The sequence below is a fragment of the Lygodium microphyllum genome, chromosome 1 (assembly GCF_053477565.2).
Source record: "Lygodium microphyllum isolate KBCC chromosome 1, Lygodium_microphyllum_v1.1.10, whole genome shotgun sequence".
Lineage (NCBI taxonomy): Eukaryota > Viridiplantae > Streptophyta > Polypodiopsida > Schizaeales > Lygodiaceae > Lygodium > Lygodium microphyllum.
In genome coordinates, this window is record NC_141135.1 from 45,345,278 (window position 1) to 45,365,257 (window position 19,980).

General features: G+C 37.7%; 1 protein-coding gene across 2 annotated transcripts; it reads left to right on the plus strand.

Moving 5' to 3' along the window:
* The first annotated feature begins 7,937 nt into the window (after positions 1-7,937).
* Positions 7,938-18,632, plus strand: LOC148041062 (uncharacterized). 2 transcript variants are annotated; one of them, XM_087676306.1, is made up of 3 exons: positions 7,938-8,437; positions 8,885-9,003; positions 17,073-18,632. In XM_087676306.1, exons 1-3 carry the CDS (start codon positions 7,970-7,972, stop codon positions 17,809-17,811), a joined length of 1,326 nt encoding a protein of 441 aa, XP_087532432.1. In that variant the 5' UTR covers positions 7,938-7,969; the 3' UTR covers positions 17,812-18,632. The 2 variants fall into 2 exon arrangements, with proteins under 2 accessions (XP_087532432.1, XP_087532442.1); XM_087676316.1 differs by having other exon boundaries at positions 8,281-8,429.
* The last annotated feature ends 1,348 nt before the right edge of the window (positions 18,633-19,980 follow it).

Below are 19,980 nucleotides of genomic sequence, written 5' to 3' on the forward strand. Positions count from 1 at the left end.
TACAATTAGCATGCTTTGGCTTTTGTATTTGCTTTTGTCCAAATAAAGAATAAAGCAGTTGGGCATCCCAAAAATCGGGTTGTTCCCAAATACAATGTCCAATAATGAAATATTTAAACCAAGCGCCTATGCACATACAAAATAATAAATGTTTATCAAGCACTTTAATAAATTAGCGAGCCTAAATAAATATTAGCACCACTCCTTTAATGATAAGACGTGTGCCCATTAAAAAGTGATAATTTCTTCTAGGTAATCTGAATACATGCCATCGCCCAGTGCTTCCCGATGCCACCACTGCTTGCTCTACATATCAACTTCAGCATTTACAATTGTTAGAAAATAATAAGATAAAACCCACAAAAGAGGATACCTAACAGTATTTAGGTACAAAATAAATAAATAGGTTATAACTCTATCCTAACCTTAATTTAATACGAGTGCACTTTAAACTCATAAATGTCCATTAATTTAATATGTATTTTGTAGAATCACCCGCTCTAGAATCACCCACGTGCACATTAAAATAATTTGACGCCCGCAAAGGACAGGCGTCCCTGTCAACTTCTCGCACAAGGAATCCACCTTGTGTACGAGCCCCAACAAATAAATATAGTTTTACACAATCCACCGCAAAACCTCATGGAATCCACCATAGTCTCACGGAATCCGTCGGTGGAATATGCCTCCTGGCATCATCAAGGACCTACAAATTGCACTTCATGAGGCATTTAAAGATTGCTTTACACATAGAACTACTATGACTAAGGTTCTAAACCATGCTTAGTGCAATATAGTGCATCATGCCAACTTCTAACAAGCCAAAACACATTATGGAAAACACTCCAAGTCAAAAAGATCACATTGTTTTGTGGCAAATAGTCCAAGTCAAATCTATGTCCCAAAACACAAGAACTATTAGAACTCACTTAGACATCTTAAGACAATAACAATAAATACAAGAAGAACGAACCCTAAAGGCAAACTTGTTGCGACCAAAATGCCTATGAAATCATGATAATGAGGGAAGATAAAATATACACATAGTAGAAGCAAGGAGCAAAAGAGAAAGGGTTGCTACAAGAGAGAGAGAGAGAGAGAGAGAGAGAGAGAGAGAGAGAGAGAGAGAGAGAGAGAGAGAGAGAGAGAGAGAGAGAGAGAGAGATGGGTGTTGACATTGAATGGCAGTGTGGAGAGGCATTATGGGCATCATAGTGAGAAAGAAAATGAGAATTGTATCTTTCGATTGCAGATCCTTTGACCATTATTTAATGTCTAATGTGTCATTTCTTGAAAAAAACCTAAATATAGTGTAATCCCACCTTAAAATTTTGAAATTTAGCTTTACAAACAAATTTTGAAGGTGAGAATGCCTATATTTTTGAAAAGTTTTAGTGTATTTTTGCCTCAATATCCCTAAATGTTCGCAAAATACTTGTGATCTTCCCCACTTAAAGATTTTCCAACTTTTTGGAAAAACATTTATTTAGAGCACTATCTTTGTGAGTCTTGACCAAAATTAAAATTCTAAGGTTTTGGTTGCATAACTTTGTGTCTTGATTCTTTGACCATGACAAGTTTGGTGTGGAGTGGATGTGAATATTTGGAATTTCCCTGAGTGCGGTACCATGAAAATAATAAGGTTGGTTACACACTACCATTGTTTGCCAATCTACACCCAATTGGTGGGCACATGAAAAGTCGACTTGGGCACCACCTACTTACACACTGGGTGGCATACACTTTTCTTGCTGTCCGTCCATCTTCTATCCGCAATCATTTACGCATCGGCCACCATGTATGCATTGGACACTTCTCGAATTATCCCCAGATCACATGCGAATGAAGGGATGCTATGGATGTTGATCATTATTGACATAATAATTATCATTTGAATAATTGATTAAACACAATCATTGATGCTAGATAATACAAGTTCATGTTATTGACGGGGAAAAGGGGAATCTACAATTCATAAAACTAACACATATTACTAACATACTATTGCATGTTAATCGTTATTGACACTTATGATTATTATTGCAATTCATGATATACACAATCATTGGCTATAAGTATCACAATTTGATGTTACAAAACAAAAAAAAGTGACTAATAAAACTAACACAAATTAGTAATGAAAAAGAGAGAAAGGGAGTTGAACCCCTTAACCATACTGTTGAGGCATGGCTCTACCCAACTCTTTGTGGAAAGGTGGAAAGAGGGAAATTTTATTAGCACAACACCCCTCTTTCTACCTTTCCACTTGCAATGCACATGCTACAGAAGTATACTCACCATTATCTTCATCGTCGATCTCCTTCGCCACAAAGTTAGAATCACTAAAGACTATTCTCACATTTGCATTCTCCCTCTCTCAAAACATGGCTCAAGCAATGTTGTCTCTTCGAGATGCTTCTCTAGGATGGCTTGCCCTTGGTGTTGGCTCCGTTGATTGAGCTCTTTGAATTACTTGCATGGTACCTTTGTTTGTTAGCATAGCAACCTCTGCTAATCCATTCCTCAAACCATTTTGCTCATCCATGTCTTGATGAGGTACATTACTTTCTCTCTCAAGTTCCGTTGTCGCTTCATGTATCCATGCATCATCAAAACTATTTCCATGCACAATACATATATTATGTAGAACAAGGCATGTTGCCTCCATCTTTGGGACATTTTGTAAAATCATATCACATCTCTTCAACAATATACAAAATCATGCTTTAAGGATGTCGAATGCTCTTTCAACTGGCATACGAGTACTTGATTGTATATAATTCCAATAATAACGTTCCAAAGATAGTCCATCCTTACTACCCTTGAAAGGAGGAAGCATCCAAAAGTGTGTTGGATAAGCACAATTGCCTAGTAGACAGTATTGTCCCAAAGTTTTGTTTGTGCATCGTTTTCCTAAAACTGAACGTTGAAAAACATTCCAATCGTGCATAGAACCTGCCTAGTCAACATCATAGTCCTAAACAACACAATTGGCTACCACACTGATCTATAGAATAATTGAGTGGAAGCCCTTCCTATTAAAATAATCTTTATTATTTTCTCTTGGGGCAGTGATGGGTATATGACTACCATCTATTGCACCAACAACATACAATATACCTCGAAGGGCCTGAAATGCATTTGCATATTTTTGCATTTGTTGTGATGTTGTCCACTTTATGTGCATACCATGCAATCCAGATGCAGCCAGTGCATCGCAAAAGTCCAAAATAGCCAACTGTATAAACGAAGTTAAGACCCCATACAAATCAGCTATAGGTCCCAAAATTGAGCTACTTGCCAGGCAATGTAGAGCCACACAAACCCACTTCTCGACAAATATTACTCTTCTATAGTTCATGTTCTTGCGTCGCATTTGTGGTGCTAACTTCACGATGAGATATTCAAATGTAATCCTACTAACTTGTACCCTGCTTTTAAACATTCGATTTGAATAACTCCCAAGAAGCCCTTGCTCCATGATCATGGATCGTGCACCTTTGATGACCTATCCTAGCTCGACATGCAATGTAACCTCGAGCCATGCACTCCATCAAAGTATGCAATTGCATACTATCATCGTCCCCGTCATCCAAACCACTTAACAATACTTGAAACATTGCCATGACATCAACTACAACACCGATCACACACATTATCAGAAGGCTTTTATTGTCCATTTACTTGTTAGAAGATTTGACAAAACTTTATGAGACAAATGAAGAGAGATGTATAAGTAGACTTTAAAAACATATTTTTTAAAAAATTTCCAAATTCATCTATTGTTTAAACCATAATTACTTTTTAAGACTTTTGATTACCTCTAACTAACCACATACAAAGGAGGCAAGTGTATCCATGATAATGAGCTTGTGCTCTTCAAATGCTTTCTTTTCCTCTAAGTTTGCTTTTTGGATGGCTAATATTGATCGGGTGGTGCTAGCCATGTCACTAAGAGACTCATCTATCTTTTTACCCTTCTTATTGTGTGCTCAATTGGCACAAGGTCGAGACCTAAGGTCTTGACACTCAATTGGAAGGTGATTTCTGCCACAGTATACGCATTGGACATGTGACTGCTGCATAGATCTCCTCATCATTTCTTGTAATCTGGCTAGCTCCATTTTCATCTTTTCTAGCTCTGAGCTTGGGTAAGCTCCCTTCCCTTTACCTTGGTTGCTTGGACCTGACCATTTGCTAGATATCGTGGCCCTTTTTGGGGTTCTAGAGTTAGCTTCGTCTCGATTCGAGCTTCTGGAGCTTCTCTCCTTAAGCTAGTTGTCCACTCATGTGACCTCTTCAAAGACCCTAGCTAGTGGCATCTCTCTACAAGCTTACATTTCTTGCTAAGGCCTTGTAGAGTTCCTCATTGCATATTCCATTGATGAACACCGTGGACACCACTCTCTTGACGGGTCGCTAGTTAGTGGGGATTCTCTTATAGAGACTTTGCACGTGAGTAACGTAGTCCCTGGTGTCCTCTTTGTCCCCTTGCTTCACATTCATCAGCCGCACTATAAGATTATCTGAATACCCTGCCTTTGAGAATCTCTTAATGAAGAGACATGGGCTAGTCGTTTGATCTTGTTCCATCTTTGGAGGCTCATTGGAGCCAATGTCTTTTTGAGTGTGTTCACTTGGATCGTTGGAGACTAATGTAGTGTTGTCTTCTAGAGAAGACAACCCACCAACAGACGAGGCATGTGCACTACTGACAACATTGGCACAATTCCACATATATTCATCCACAAGATCATGCCATTGGCAAGTGATCTTGCGATACTTGCTTGATATGGCATTATGGGCCTTATCCTTTCTATATGACTCATAGATGCGTCCCCAATGTTTTCTTTATGCCTCACCATCTTTGTCAAACTTCGAAAATGGCGATGCTAGCTATGTGGCTACCTTGGACCATATATCCACTCCCTCCTTCGGTGGCTTTGAGAAGTCCACACTCATGGATCCTTAAATGTGAATGAGCTGTACTGTCCATGCATCCTTCCACTAAGCAAACTATGTTTTTGTGGTTGTTGAATGATCTTGTGTTTCCATTGTGTCTTCATGATTCTTTCTTTTCCTCACCCCCTTTGGTTTAGGGGGTTTTGGTGCATCAGACTTTGATGAAGTTTGCCGTGGTTGGACGTTGCTTGTTGGCATTTTCAGAATGTGGCACCATTGGTACTTGGGTCTGAACCACGTCAACCTCGTCACATGTGTCTTGGATTGTATCACAAGAACTTATTGCTTGCAGTTCTTGTTATGGTGGTGCCAGGGGCCATGTTGAGGACTATGTGGAATTGGACAAAGAATTATATTATTATGTATTGTTGTGGGTCCCTCTATACCTAACTGTCTTGGTCGTTGGAATGGTGTGAATTGAGAAGGATGAGGATTGGAGGGTGGTTTGGAAACACATTTATAGGAATACTGCCACCCACACTTTGGCTTGGAATGTGGCTTGGAACACCCACATTTTGGCTTGAAAAGTATATAAAGTCATTACTGCATATTGCACCCTAGCTCATTTGAGACATGAATTGTTGAAACTCCTCCATGGGAGTGTTTTCTTGTGAATCCATCAAGCTCCACCTTATGCATGAAAATTGATCCATTATTTACAATATCTGGATGGACCAAGAGGTTTATTGTTCTTTATGTAATTGATCCATTATTGTTCTTTACGTAACTTTATGAGACAATCCGTATACAAGATCATTATATGCATAACTTTACGAGTCACATATTCAAATCATGCATAGTTAGTGTATGCATAACCAATTTGGGACAATTCAATCTATACATCCAGCATTGTTAACATTGATCGTAATATCTACATGAATAAACATGCTTAAACTAAAACAATTTTATGCATAACTTTATGAGATCATTGTATGCATAATTACCGAATGCATAACTTTATGACACAATATCAATATATGCATAATACGTGTATGCATAACTTTATAAGACAATCTATATACATAATCATTATATAATTAGGGCCGTAACACACCCAAACACAGTCACCCAAGTCCATCAACATGGGCCAATACGAAAAAGGCCTTAGTGTATACATATTCAAATCGCGTATCATAATCTACACATTATTAGCTTATACAAAATCACGTATGATAATCTATACGTAATCAGTATATACATAATCAGCATATACATATTCAAACCATGTATGACAATCTATAAATAATCAGTGTATGCATAACCTTATGAGACAATATCAATATATGCATAATAAGTGTACGCATAACTTTACGAGACAATATGTATACATAATCATTGTATAATTAGTGTATATATATTTAAATTAGTTACCATAATTTAGACATTATCAGCTTATACAAAATCATGTATGACAATCTATACATGATAAGTGTATACATAATTGGTGTATACACATTCAAATAATGCAAGATTAGTCTAGACACAATCAAATGAAGTATAACCCGTTTGTACATGATCAATATATGCATGACAAATTTGACAACATTCAATTTATAGATTGGGCCTTAATCAATTCATTAATGGATCGGTCATGCAATCCATTAGCCCCAATGCAAGAGAAAAAATGGGAGACAATACATTTAGATTGGTTAATACTTGAAAAGTAGATATGTATAATCAATATATGCATGACAAATTTGACAACATTCAATTTATAGATTGAGCCTTAATCAATTCATTAATGGATCAGTCATGCAATCCATTCACCCCAATGCAAGAGAAAAAATGGAGGACAATATGTTTAGATTGGTTAATACTTGAGAAGTAGATACGTATGGATCGGTCATGCAATCCAACAACCCTAATGCAAGAGCAACGGCCTATTACACAACGGGAACTATGGAAAGAGCACAACCTACATGTACTATTTCGAAACATTTGTATCCAATTCAATCCATGATGGTGGTAGCAATTAAATTTCAGTCACTATGAATTTCAAAGTGAACTTTGAGCTATGAAAAATTAAAAGCAAATTCATTAGTTGAAGGGAAATCAAAGAGCAATCTACCTAGTGTCAAAGCAATGTGGCTCTTTCAATATGAATCAAATAGACTTTTAGCAAAGGCAACACCACTACAAGACAATCTAGATTCTGAAATAAGCAGACAAATTTTGGTCTTAAGTCTTATCACATCCATTGCATGTCTAAATTCAGCAAATAGTAGAAGTATACTGTCCAATTCAATCCATGATGGTGGTAGCAAATTAAATTTCAGCCACCATGAATTTGAAAGTGAACTTTGATCTATGAAAAATTAAAAATATAATCATCAGATAAAGCGAAATCAAAGAGCAATCAACCTAGTGTCAAAGTAGGGTGGCTCTTTCGATACAGATCAAATAGGCTTCTAGCAAAGGCAGCACCATTATAAGGCAATCTAGATTCTAAAATAAGCATGCAAAATCTGGTCTTAAGTCTTATTACATCCATTGCATGTCCTGAATTCAACAAATAGCACAAGTATACTGACCAATTCAATCCATGATGGTGGTAGCAATTCAATGTATTTACATGCCCATGACGGTGGTAGCAATTTAGTGAATATTTACATGCCCAATTCAATCCATGAGTGACGGTGGTAGCAATCTAGAAATCAAATATTTACAGGTCCTAAATTCAGTGAATAACATAAGTGTAATTCATGTATTCTCATTATTACATTCACTACAAAATGGTTCCTATTGTTTTCCTGAAATGGATGCCTTAGATGAATATTTACATTACCTGAAATGGATGCGTTAGATGTTTTCCTCAGAGGGATTCATAGCATTTATGGATGATGCATGTGCGAGAGAGAGAGAGAGAGAGAGAGAGAGAGAGAGAGAGAGATTGGTGGACTTGCGCGGCCGCGTTTGGGTGTGAAACGGCCCTAAGTATGAATGTCCATGCCAAAAGCACGACATCCTTAGTCGCCTCCTTCGTCTGCTTGCACGACATCCATGATTTATGCTTCCTGATCCCTGCCTTCTTCTGAAACCCTCTCACCCCCTCTCTCTCTCATCGTCATCATCGTCCGCTGCTCGATCGTCTGTCATGCAAGCTGCAGTAGAGCAGCCTGGCAACACTACTGTAGCTGGTTCTCTTCTTGGAGAGTTCGAATGGCTGGCGGCTCGTGTGCTGTCCTTCACCGACCCTGCGACCACCTGCCGCGCGGCCTGCGTGAACCGGACCTTCCGAGGGGCCTCTGCATCCGATGTGGTGTGGTCAAGGCTGCTCCCCCCGCACTCTCTCGCCCTCATTCGCAATCAGGTCGACTCCGATGACGAGCATGACAGTGATATCGAGACTACTACTGATATTGATGATGGCCATCATCAGGCTCGATCAACCCTCGCAGAGCGACTTCTCTGCCTCCCCACTAGACAGCTCTTCTTCCGCTTGTGCAGATCCATCCCTCTCTGCAGAGGTACTCAGGCAAGTGAACTCGATCAATCAATTGTTGATGTCGTAATCACACATGTATCTGCTTGAATCCAATCAATGGGAGAATGTATCCGCATTCACAATACATCCATAGATCGATCGACTGACTGTGTGTTATGGAGCATACGTACTCTGCTTGAATCTAATCTAATCAATAACAATTCAATCAAACTTTATTTTTCTCATATCAAGAACATTGATTGATCGCCGGATTTCTGGGTAAATCCAAGCAATCAAACGCCAATCTTAACACATAAAAATTGATGATTGATTTCTGTGTTGTAGATACGTGTGCTCTGTCTGAATCCAATCAATCAAACACCAATTGAAACACATAAAAAAAGATGATTGATGCTTGTGTTATAGGGATACGTCCTGTGTTTAAATCCAATCAAACATCAATCTTAACACTTGGATGATTGATTGTTTGTGATATAGAGATATTGGCTGGATCCTGCAACGGGGGCTGAATGTTATATGCTGAGTGCCAAAGCACTGAACATTGTGTGGGGGTCGACACCTCAATACTGGGGATGGATACGGTGCTCTGGATCATGGTGAGAGAGAGAGAGAGAGAGAGAGAGAGAGAGAGAGAGAGAGAGAACTTTTACGAAAAAAAAAAAGAGAGAGAGAGAGAGAAAGAGAGAGAGAGATTGATTGTGTGTGTGTGTGTGTTTTTGTTAACGTCTCCAGTACATATATCTCCTGGACAAAGGGAAAAGTTGCCTAAACTAGAGCTAAAATGCTGAAACTGATAAAAGCTTGCTAGACTACATAGGACAAGGGGAAAGGCTCACCAAACCAAGTACTGGTACAAATGCTGCCAGTCTAGGAACTGACATATGCTCTTGTTTCTGGTAGGTGATGTCTTTGACTTCTCTTTGTGAATTCTTGTGCTGTAGTCATAGGTCTATTACATCAGATTAGTGAGATGAGCACCTGATAAATGGAAAGATGATGAGGAGCTGCATTCATCCTCTATCTATTGTTCTAATCATGAATCACCAGTGACTTCTTTCCATGCAAAACCATTCATGTTGCATGCACCTTATTTGAACTTGAATGATGCCGTAACTAAGTAGTAAGTATACGGTAGTTCCATCTGTCAATATGTAAACAAAGTGATGGAAAGGAGGCCCTGAAATTGTGTGTTGTAACAAGCCAGGTTTGTTCCACTGTGCCCATGTTGCTGTTTTATGTCTTGACTCAAACAATACCCCCTTCACAAACTAGCTCTGAGTTTCCAAGTTGCAACTTAAGAATATCTTCATATTAACTGCTCCCTTATTATATGCAACAAAGTCTTATTCTTAGCATGCACATCTTTGGTCATATTAACTGCTCCCTTATTATATGCATAGAAAGTAAGAACGATGCCTCCACAGATAGGCCCTGGTTTCACATTCAGCTCCACCATGACAAGATTATATGCATAGAAAGTAAGGATGATGCTTCTATAGATGGGCCCTTGTTTCACATTCAGCTCCACCATGCTTGCCATGGACAGGGTTTAGTGGAGTCCAAAAGCCTAGCCCCATTTGGAACCTTGTGAAATGCTGTTGTGTTTTTCTGACTTTTTCATCACGCTGCCACAATATTCAGTATTTTGGAGTCCTATCCTGCGACAAGATTTAGAGACAAATAAAGCAGATTATGTTTGCCTAGAGATCCCATTCAAAAGTTTAAACATTAACAAGCACTCCTTATGCTACTACTGTAGGAGCTTCTCAATTCTGTTTACAATCCTTGCCATAGTAGTCATGTATTTTTGTGCTTAATCAGTTGCTCCATGCTCTCACACACAGTGGAAATCAAGGCAACTTTGAAGAGAGGCGTCACATTTAATTTTGTTCACCACAGCGTTGTTGAACATATTTTTGAATCATTGCACCATGTATGGCATGGGCTGTTAAATATTTCAATTTCCTTGTGAAAAATGTGTCTGTAGGGAGCAAAAACAGCTAACTGCCACTTTAGACTTTCTTATAAAAGTTCTGAAAATCTTGAAAACTCAAGAAAAATAAACGTCAGCCTGATCATGACAGGAGTGTTGGGGTTAGTGATTGCCACATGGCAGACAGCATAAGACAGCAGGACAGTGCCGATGGCTGTTGGGCAGGATTGTTGATGTGGTAGATAATCAAACAGCAGGCTAGGTGGATTGGCAGTTGTGCAGGCATGTCTGTCTGTTCTGCATATGACTATTTAAGGCAGTCGACTTTGCAGTCATCAGCATAGTCTTTGGCAGATAATTGCAAACACGTGTTGTTTTAAATAACATTCTTCAGCAAGGGTGTGGAGTCAGATGGTGTACACGTGGGTCAAGCCAGGTAAGCAAGAGTGGTCGTGTGTGATCAAGGTTGATGGTGGCTATTCGAGGTTGATCAGCCATGATCAATAGTCTATCCTAGACAAAGCAGCATATGTACTTTGGGGATTCGGGGCATGGAAGAGTACAAGATTGCATGTGGGGCTGGAGTGTAGATTGGATTTGCTGTCGGCAGCCTTGACCCTTGTAGACATCCTTCACGAATTGCGTGGTGAGGGGACTTGCTTGAGTTGCTGCGTTGAACACACACCATATACGCAAGAAGAAGCTCACTCAAGAACACAAGGGGGGAGATGGAGGCCAAAACGTTTTCTTGTTGATTTTTTCCTCTTTTTTTACACAATACAATGTACACAAAGTATATATAAGATACAATATAAAGAAAAGTGACCTACTAAGTCAAACAATGCATAATTGACTATACTAATTGATTGATGATAGCTATAACTATATCAGCTGTAAATAGGTGTAACAATCAAATATAATAAGTGATAAGTCAGTGGCCATGTGAGGATCATAATGATCATTGATGTGCTTAGTGTAGACGTGCGGACCCATCTAACCAAGTGTTCTATCATCAATGAGTGCACATGTTGAGCTTGCTATCTCAACACTTTCCTTCAAGCTCAATTGTATCTCTATAACTCCAAGCTTTAAGACATTTGAAGCTCTCTATATCTAATACCTTTGTGAAAATGTTAGCTATCTGATCTTATGTGCTGACTCTCACAAAGTGATAATGTATCTCTATTTGTTTTGTTCTAGTATAGAACACTGGGTTCCTAGCTAGCTGTATATTGCTCATGTTATCACAATAAATGCCAACTAGATCATCTCCTTGCACATTCAAATCACCCAATAACTTTTGCAGTCATACTGCTTCATATATTGCTATAGTAGTACCTTTGTACTGAGTCTTTGTACTCGAAAAGCAATTGTAGGTTGCTTTTTGCTACTCCACGTAGTTGTTGCACTATCAAGGAAAAACACGAATCCGTTGGTAGATCTTCTGTCAGACATGCTACTAGTCTAATCTGCATTTATGCATCAAAATACCTATATATCCTTGTCTGTCTTATAAAAAAACCTATAATGCAAAGTGAAATTTTCATATCTTGATATACATCTAACTGCATCCGAATGAGACTTTCTAGGTATTTGGATAAATTGATTGACAAGGTCCACAATATAACTTAAGTTTGGCCTTATAATAGTCATGTAAATTAGACTCTCTACTATCCTCCTGAATATAGTAGGGTTTTTTATCTCATCCTTAATATCAACACACTTTACATTTTGCTTTAATGGCATTGAAAGAGACTTACATACTGTTATACTGTACTTAGACAGCATATCTAAGTCATATTGCCTTTGGACAACCATATACCATCATCATATTTGATCACCTTAATATCGATAAAGTATCTTAGCTCACCCAAATTCATCTAAAACTTTTTTTTCACAAAATTTCTTAACTTCAATAATTCTACTATCATTGTCACGTGTAATAATCAAGTCATCCACATAGACGACTATGATGACCAAACTTGCATATTTTTTTCACATAAAGTAAGTGATTAGTATTAGAAACATAAAAAGTCAATGATGACAAGATACTCTTCGATCTTGTCGGACTATACTCTAGGTGCTTGCTTCAGTCCATAGAGCACCTTCTTTAACTTGCACACATATGTGGAATGCTCTAAATCCTTAGAACCTGCTGATTGCTTCATATACACCTCTTTTTGTAATTCACTATGCAAGAAGGCATTCTTGACATCCATTTGTTACAAACTTCAATCTTTGGATGTTACCAAAGCAATCACATATCTAACGGTTGTCATTTTAGCCATTGGACTAAATGTCTTTTAATAATCTATTTCATATGTTTGAGCATAGCCTTTTGCAACTAGCCTAGCCTTATATCTGTTAACAAAATCATTTGTAGTATGATTGGTTTTGTAAATCTACTTACAGTCAATAGCTTTCTTGCCCTTAGACAATGATACTAGATCCCAAGTCTTATTGGCTTCTAATGCAACCATCTCCTTGTCCATTGCTGCATCCTAATGATTATGACCAATAGCATCCTTAAAGCAAGTGGGTTTAACATTCACAATCCCCTTTACCATATAAGTATAATTGTGAGTTACATAATCTTTAAAACAAAATCTTTAATAGGATATCTAACCTTGCTAGACGTGCGTATCATTGGATCACTCAATGGAACCTTTACATTACCATATGCTCTTTGTACTTTTGGTGTCTTGATTGAAAAAATATCAAGCTCATCATCCAAACTCTCTGAATCATTGAAATCTCCATCAAATCATAAATGACTAGCAGATGCATCATTACTATCTTACACTTTTTTCTTCTCTATCTTTATCTATAACACTAGTAGATATACTTGAAGATGTGAAACTATTGTTTAGTCTCTTAGACTAAGGACTAATTGTAGATGTAGTATGAGATGGTATTTGAGGTCTACTAAAGCTCCATGATTCTTGCTTTTCTTTCTGTACATAACTATCATGATTATCATCATTTTTCTATGGATCACCACTAGATGTATATCAACTACTAATCTCATAAAAAATAACATTCTTACGTACTCTGAACTCACCTGTGACAAAGTTATAACAATGATATTTTTTCTACTCTGAAGAATATTCAATAAAAATACATTTTTTAGCCTTTGGATTAAGCTTTTTTCGTAGCTCATCAAACACATGAATATATGAAATACTGTCAAACTCTTTCAAGTGTGATAGATTGGGCTTTTTGCCTGCAAAGCATTATTCGAAGAATCGGGGAGGAGGGGAAGAGTCATTCCATGAACTGTAGCTGTGGGAGTTTTGTTGACAATATATATAGTAGTATGAACATCTTTAGACCAAACATATTTCGATATATTTTTTTCAGTCGCGTCAATGCTCTTGCAACTTCTACAATATGTCTATTGTTTCTTTCTGCAAGCTCATTTTGCTGTGGGATATACCTGCAAGTAAATTGTCTCTTTATTTCATGAGACCTCAAAAAGTCATTAAACTCATTAGAGATATACTCTTCTTTTTCATTTGATCTTAAGTACTTAAACTTTCAAGTCCGTTTCTATTTCAACAGTAGCCTCAAAAGTTTTGAAGTGCTCAAATATATCATTCTTTTTCTTTATGAAATATACATGTAGCTTTCTTGAATAATCATAAATAAAGGTGATAAAGTATTTTCTATCACTAAGAGATATATTTTGTGTAGGCTTCTAAATATTTGTATGTACAACATCAAGTATGTTTTTGCTCACATCTCTATCATGCAAAAAAGGGTGCCTTGCATGCTTGTAAAATTGATATACTTTATACACTTAATAAAATTCTGTAACTCTAAAAGCAGGTAGTCCTGAAATCAATCCTTTGGACTGTATTAATTTTAGTCTTTGCAAATTTGTATGTTCAATATATTTGCATCATATTTCAATGTTTGTAACCACTCATTTTTCTTTAGCATACATAGCAACATTTATAGTAGGAATTTCAAAATCTAAAGTGAACATGCAACAAACTCTATTTTCTTTTGCAACAAACTTACACTTATCATTAAAATCTTTCACAAAGTTTTCTTTTGCATTAAATTGAATTTGTAATTCTTACTCTACTATTTGATCAACAAACACCAAATTCTTTGTGATGGATTGCACATGTAATATATCTAATAGATTCTTTGTTTAATCATTATGCAATGCAAAGAAAAGGGAAATCTTTTCAATGTGTGGAATTGGATGGGATAAATCATCACCCATGTGTATATAACCTGGATTTTGTAAGTCTTGTATCTCTCCAAACTATTCAGCATGATTGGTCATATGATTAGATGTACTTGAATCAATATACCATACATCGTTCTGTGTCTCCTTTTTTGTAATAGCATTTATCTTATCTTGCATATCAAACAGATGTAAACGGCTTTCGTATATATATAAAAGTGATAAATGATTTTTAGGCCTTCTCATATTAAGGCCACCCAAAGTAGATGAAATGAAATCATCATCATTACACATTGCATCTATAGCTATTAAAGCATCTGTAATACTTCTCACTTTCAAAACATACTCTTTTATAAACATCTTTCATTTTTTCAAGATATTCAACTCTTACTTGAGTTGAATCTTTTGGGCCTTTGTATTTATTGAAAACATGCTTTTAAAAATTGTCCAAGCAGCACGTGAAGTTTTTACATTTTTAATATGTCCCAACGTAGTACTATCAATGATTGCAGATAGCCAATACATCACATTTTTGTCTTTTGCATTCCATTCTTTCTACACCTTTAATTCTTCTACAGTCGCAGGGCCACTCGGCTTTGACTCATTTTCTTCACCTAAAATAAACTCGAAGAGGTCTTTTCCAATAAGGAAGTTCGTTACACGAAACTTCCATGATGGATAATAGTTCTTGTTTAGCTTCTCAATGATGGGGTTTCCCCTGTTCTTTGCCATTATCACAAAATTGATACAAAATAGTAAAGCAAGTCTTTCACAATCTTTCACAACAAGTGCATAGTAATACACCAAGCAATATTTATCACTGACTACTCAATAGTACATGTAATTTGCAATGTGTTTGCAGATAAAACATGTGTTTGCTTCTTGGCAAACACCTTAGAACTTATAGATTTGAAATCTGTAACTGGTACATCCACTTTCGGTTGAAATCTGTAATTGGTACACCCACTTTCGGTAGAGACAACCGAAATTGCAGTATATCTTGAAATTGCTGTTTGCAACCTTGCAGATCTAAAAGGGGGGCCGAAATAGCCTCAGATGGCAAAAAAAGCAATGAGAGAGCTCTAAGGGTATACTTGCAGTATATACAATGCTTTGCATGTGTATGATTGGAGGATCATGTCTGCTTTTGGTTTTGTTAGAAATTAGCTTAGATGACCAGACGAAGAAGTGATTTGAGTTTGGTGTTTGAATTTTTTTCCATTTCTTCTTTGTGACAATAGTAGTACAAGTGTCCTTCACAATGGAGGCTTCAGCTGTTGTGTGTCCTGTATGGTCATGTCCTGCATATGATGCTCAGACCGAGTCAAAAGAGGACATAAGGAGCTTTGGTAGTGTATTTGTCCATCAGTATATGTGTCTCAGACACTTTTAAGTGGTCTTTTTTTTTGGGGGGGGGGCGGTGGGTGGTGTTTGCCTAACCCATCAGATTCACTTCCATTTGATTATCAGAGGTTCCCTGCAACCCGATCCATACATTTGTGGACCACCCACCCTAGTCTATGTTACTTCCTTTTCTATTCAGTCCAAAACATAAAGAGACTATGTCCTCAACAGGATGATTCTTGAGAGTCTATTGTGCTTTACCCCTAGTGTTGCACTTGGCATGTATGCCTAGTCAAGCAACTATAACTTGAAAATTACATCAATTGTGACCTTCATCCTTTTTTCTGCTCTTCAAGCTGCAAACAGATTGAATGCCATTTTGCACGAAAGACCTCTTGTGCATCTGTCCAAAGCAGTGCAACATAATTTATGTCTGGTTGTACTGCATGTTAAAAGGCAAGTCACTAAAGCTTCGCCTTTTGTAGTGCCTTGAAAAGTGTCCTAATTGGCAGGCTTATGATAAGATATTGGCTGTGGAAAATTTTCCAATTTTGTGATGTAGATGATCGGGTTGTAATACTCAACTGGGTATCAACAGAAAACAGCATAATTCTACTCACACTGGGTAGAAATGAAAGGTGAATTTGTAATCTGATCAGCACTGTGCAAGGTATGGATGCATCCAAGCATGGAGGTAGATAGAAGCACAATGGCCGTGCTTGCTTTGACAGCAGGAAATCTAGCTTTGGGGAGAATGGCAGGGGTGAGGCTATCCTCTTGTATCCTTGAAACATGGCACCCTCAAAATTCTAAAATTATAGAGAAGATTTGTAATTTTATGTAAATGCAACAATCAAATTTGTATTCCTGTAATCACTCAAGTCTTAGTTCATCGGCTTGAATATAGCACTTCTCCAACCCCATCCATCTGTCCTCATACTTGAACTTGTCATAGAAAGTTGGTTAATGTGATAGAAATTTGGATGTACTGTATGGAGAGCTATTGTGTCTATAGATTTATATATAATATAGTCATGGTGATTTTGTCAGAGAGAATTTAGATCTACCAGTGAACTTAATGTTTTAGAGAGAGAAGTCAGTTGTTGGATCCACCCACTCCTAACATATTTCTTTCAGGGTCATTGAACGTAAAATGTGATTTTAACTTGCAAGCTGGTATATAATTTCAGGTTTCCGACTGTGGCGTATTTGCGCTCAGTTTGCTGGTTTCAGGTGGAGGGTGCGTGGCGCCAGTCACTTGCTCGGGGAAGCTATGTGGTCTCGTTTAGGCTCAAGGTAGGGGGTGCAAGTGGATGGGAAAGATCACCTGTCAAACTGAGCTTACAGAACTTGTCCAGTGGCCAGCAAACTGAGAGCCAATGCTCCTTTCTTTCTCACCATCAAAACTCTTTTCCTCCCAGTAGCCCTCCTGCATTCCTATTCAGCACCAACATCAACAACAATGGCAACAACAAGAACAACAATCAGAATAACAATAATGCGAATGACACCAATGATAATCACAATGATGCTAATGAGACTCATGGCAATGACAATAACAATGCTAATGACAATGACAATGATAATCCTGATAAGGACAGTAACAACAGCACTAGTGAGCATGATGATACTTATCAGGACTCTGAGGAGGAAGATGATGATGAAAATGAGCACGATGATGCTTATCAGCACTCTGAAGAAGACCATGATGATGATGAAAACAATTTCCCGTGGGTGGAGTGTGATGTAGGTGAGTTCCAGATCAATGATGATGATGCTGACCACCCTGTTGAGATCATGTTCTCGATGAGGGAAACTGAAGTCCTCTGGTGGAAATCTGGGATTTTCGTTGATGGTGTTACCATAAGGCCTACCCATGTGGTCAATGAAGCCCGCAAGGGATTTGTTGCACCTCCTAAGGAAAACTAAGGCTATGGAATGGGAAGATGAAGAGGAAGAGTGAGACATGAGCAGACCAACTACACGAGGAGATAAAGAATTGAAATGAAAAAACAATTTGTGTGATGTTGTGTTGTATCGAATTTGATACAATGAGCATTTGTTGTGATTTGTTTCTTGTTGACTTTGGAGTATCTTTATATTTGTTGGCCTTTGCATGAACACAACCTTACAAAAATATTGATGGGAGTACTCTCACACACAGACACAAAGGTTTATGCAAAATTAAGGCTTGAACGCAGGATAACATAGCAGCCTTTCAACAAAACAGAAGTTTTCAAAGCACTAGACACCATATGACACTCTATGGAGACATGAAAGGTCCTTTCCATAATGTCTCAAGTATCCTAGTAAGGTTGGTTACACATTTACGATTGCTTGCCTAGACTAGTGTGCACATCTTGAGGATAAGTTTTTTGGTGCTAAGCAAGAATTTGTCCATTACCCCTTTCTTTACACATTAAGCATTGGATAGACTCTCTGAAGCATGTAATTGCTTGTCACCCATTTGCAGTTGTTTATAGACCCTTGAAAATTGCATATGTTAGACATGTGCCCCTTAATACACCATATCAATATAAGCTAAACATTCGAAGACCACTTAACCAACTAACACACCAAATTAAATAGAGACCGAAGGGACTTGAATCCCTTCACCATGTTGAGCATGGATCTCCCTACTCTTTGTGAGAAAGGGGAAAGAGGGAAAAAAATAACTTATGTACCACCCCTCCTTTTACCTTTCCACTTGCAATGCAAAAGGGGAAAAACAAATCTATGCTTTTACCATTGATCTCTTTTGTAGAGTTATTGTCTTCAAATCTCTCTCTCTCTCTCTCTCTCTCTCTCTCAACATGCTCTAAGCAATGCTGTTGCTTCATGTTACTCCATAAGCTTGATTGGATCTTGGTTGAAACTCTACTGAGCAAGCTTTTTGAATGGTTCGTGTAGCAGTCATGTTTACAAATCTGACCATCTTTGCTAGAACATCCTTGAATTTCATTGATTTGTATCGTCATGCTAGCTTGTATGGCATTCTCTTTTCAATTCTATAGTAGCTTTGAGTAACCATGCATCATTGATGTGTATATTCATTTTAAGCTTATATGGCATTCTCTTTTCAGTTCTATTGTAGCTTTGAGTATCCATGCATCATTGAAACTATCTTTATACACAATGCACAAGTTTTGTGGTACAAGGCATGTTATCATGAACTTTCAAACATGTAGCAATGTATTTTACCATCAACTTGGAGATTTGTTGTAGGATCATGTTACACCTTTTTAAATAATATGCCAACTCCAGCATTGAGGATTCTAAATGCTCTTTGGAATGACATAAGATGTTCATGGTAGTTTCAATAGTAGTGTTTGTGAGCTAGGCCATCCTTGCCACCTTTGAAAGGGGATAACTCCATTTGCATAACTCTAACCTACGTTTGTTTATTGAAATAGCATTCTAGTCTTGCATTGAACATGTCTAACTAATGTCATAGGCCCAAATAGCAAAGTTGGCTATCATAGGAATTTGGAGAATTAGCGAGTGGGAGCTTTCTTGTCGAAATAATCTTCATGGTTTTTACTTGTGGTTAGTAATTATTAGATGATTGTCATCTACTACCTTAACCAGAAACAATATCCGTTGAATGCTTTGGAATAGATTTGCCAATGTTTACATTTGCTATAGAGTTGGCCACTTTATATACATGTGTAATCTAGATATTAGTAGTGTAGCATGTAACTCCAAAACCACCTTGGCTCCATTATGAATGACATACCGAGTTTTGAATCTTTAAAGCACAACTTTAAAAATCAACTTGCGCCCTACAAGCCAACCTTGTACTTCTTCCCATTCAGATAGTTTTACTTGGGCTGGGCACACGAGACAGTAGAAATTGTGTCTGCAACAGGGAAGCTCATAGCATGCCCTGTTTGCAAGTACACTGCCTAATGAAGGATAATGCACCATGGCAATAAAGGTATTGTTGCATTACATGGGCGCTTTTGGGTGTGGTTACATGACTTCAGACATATCAAAGTTGCAGTAGTGCTAGTCCAAAGCCAAAGAACAGTAGTTTCTGGTCCATCTAAGACCATAACAATTCAAAATACTGGGTAGAAACAAGCCCAAACAGTTCAA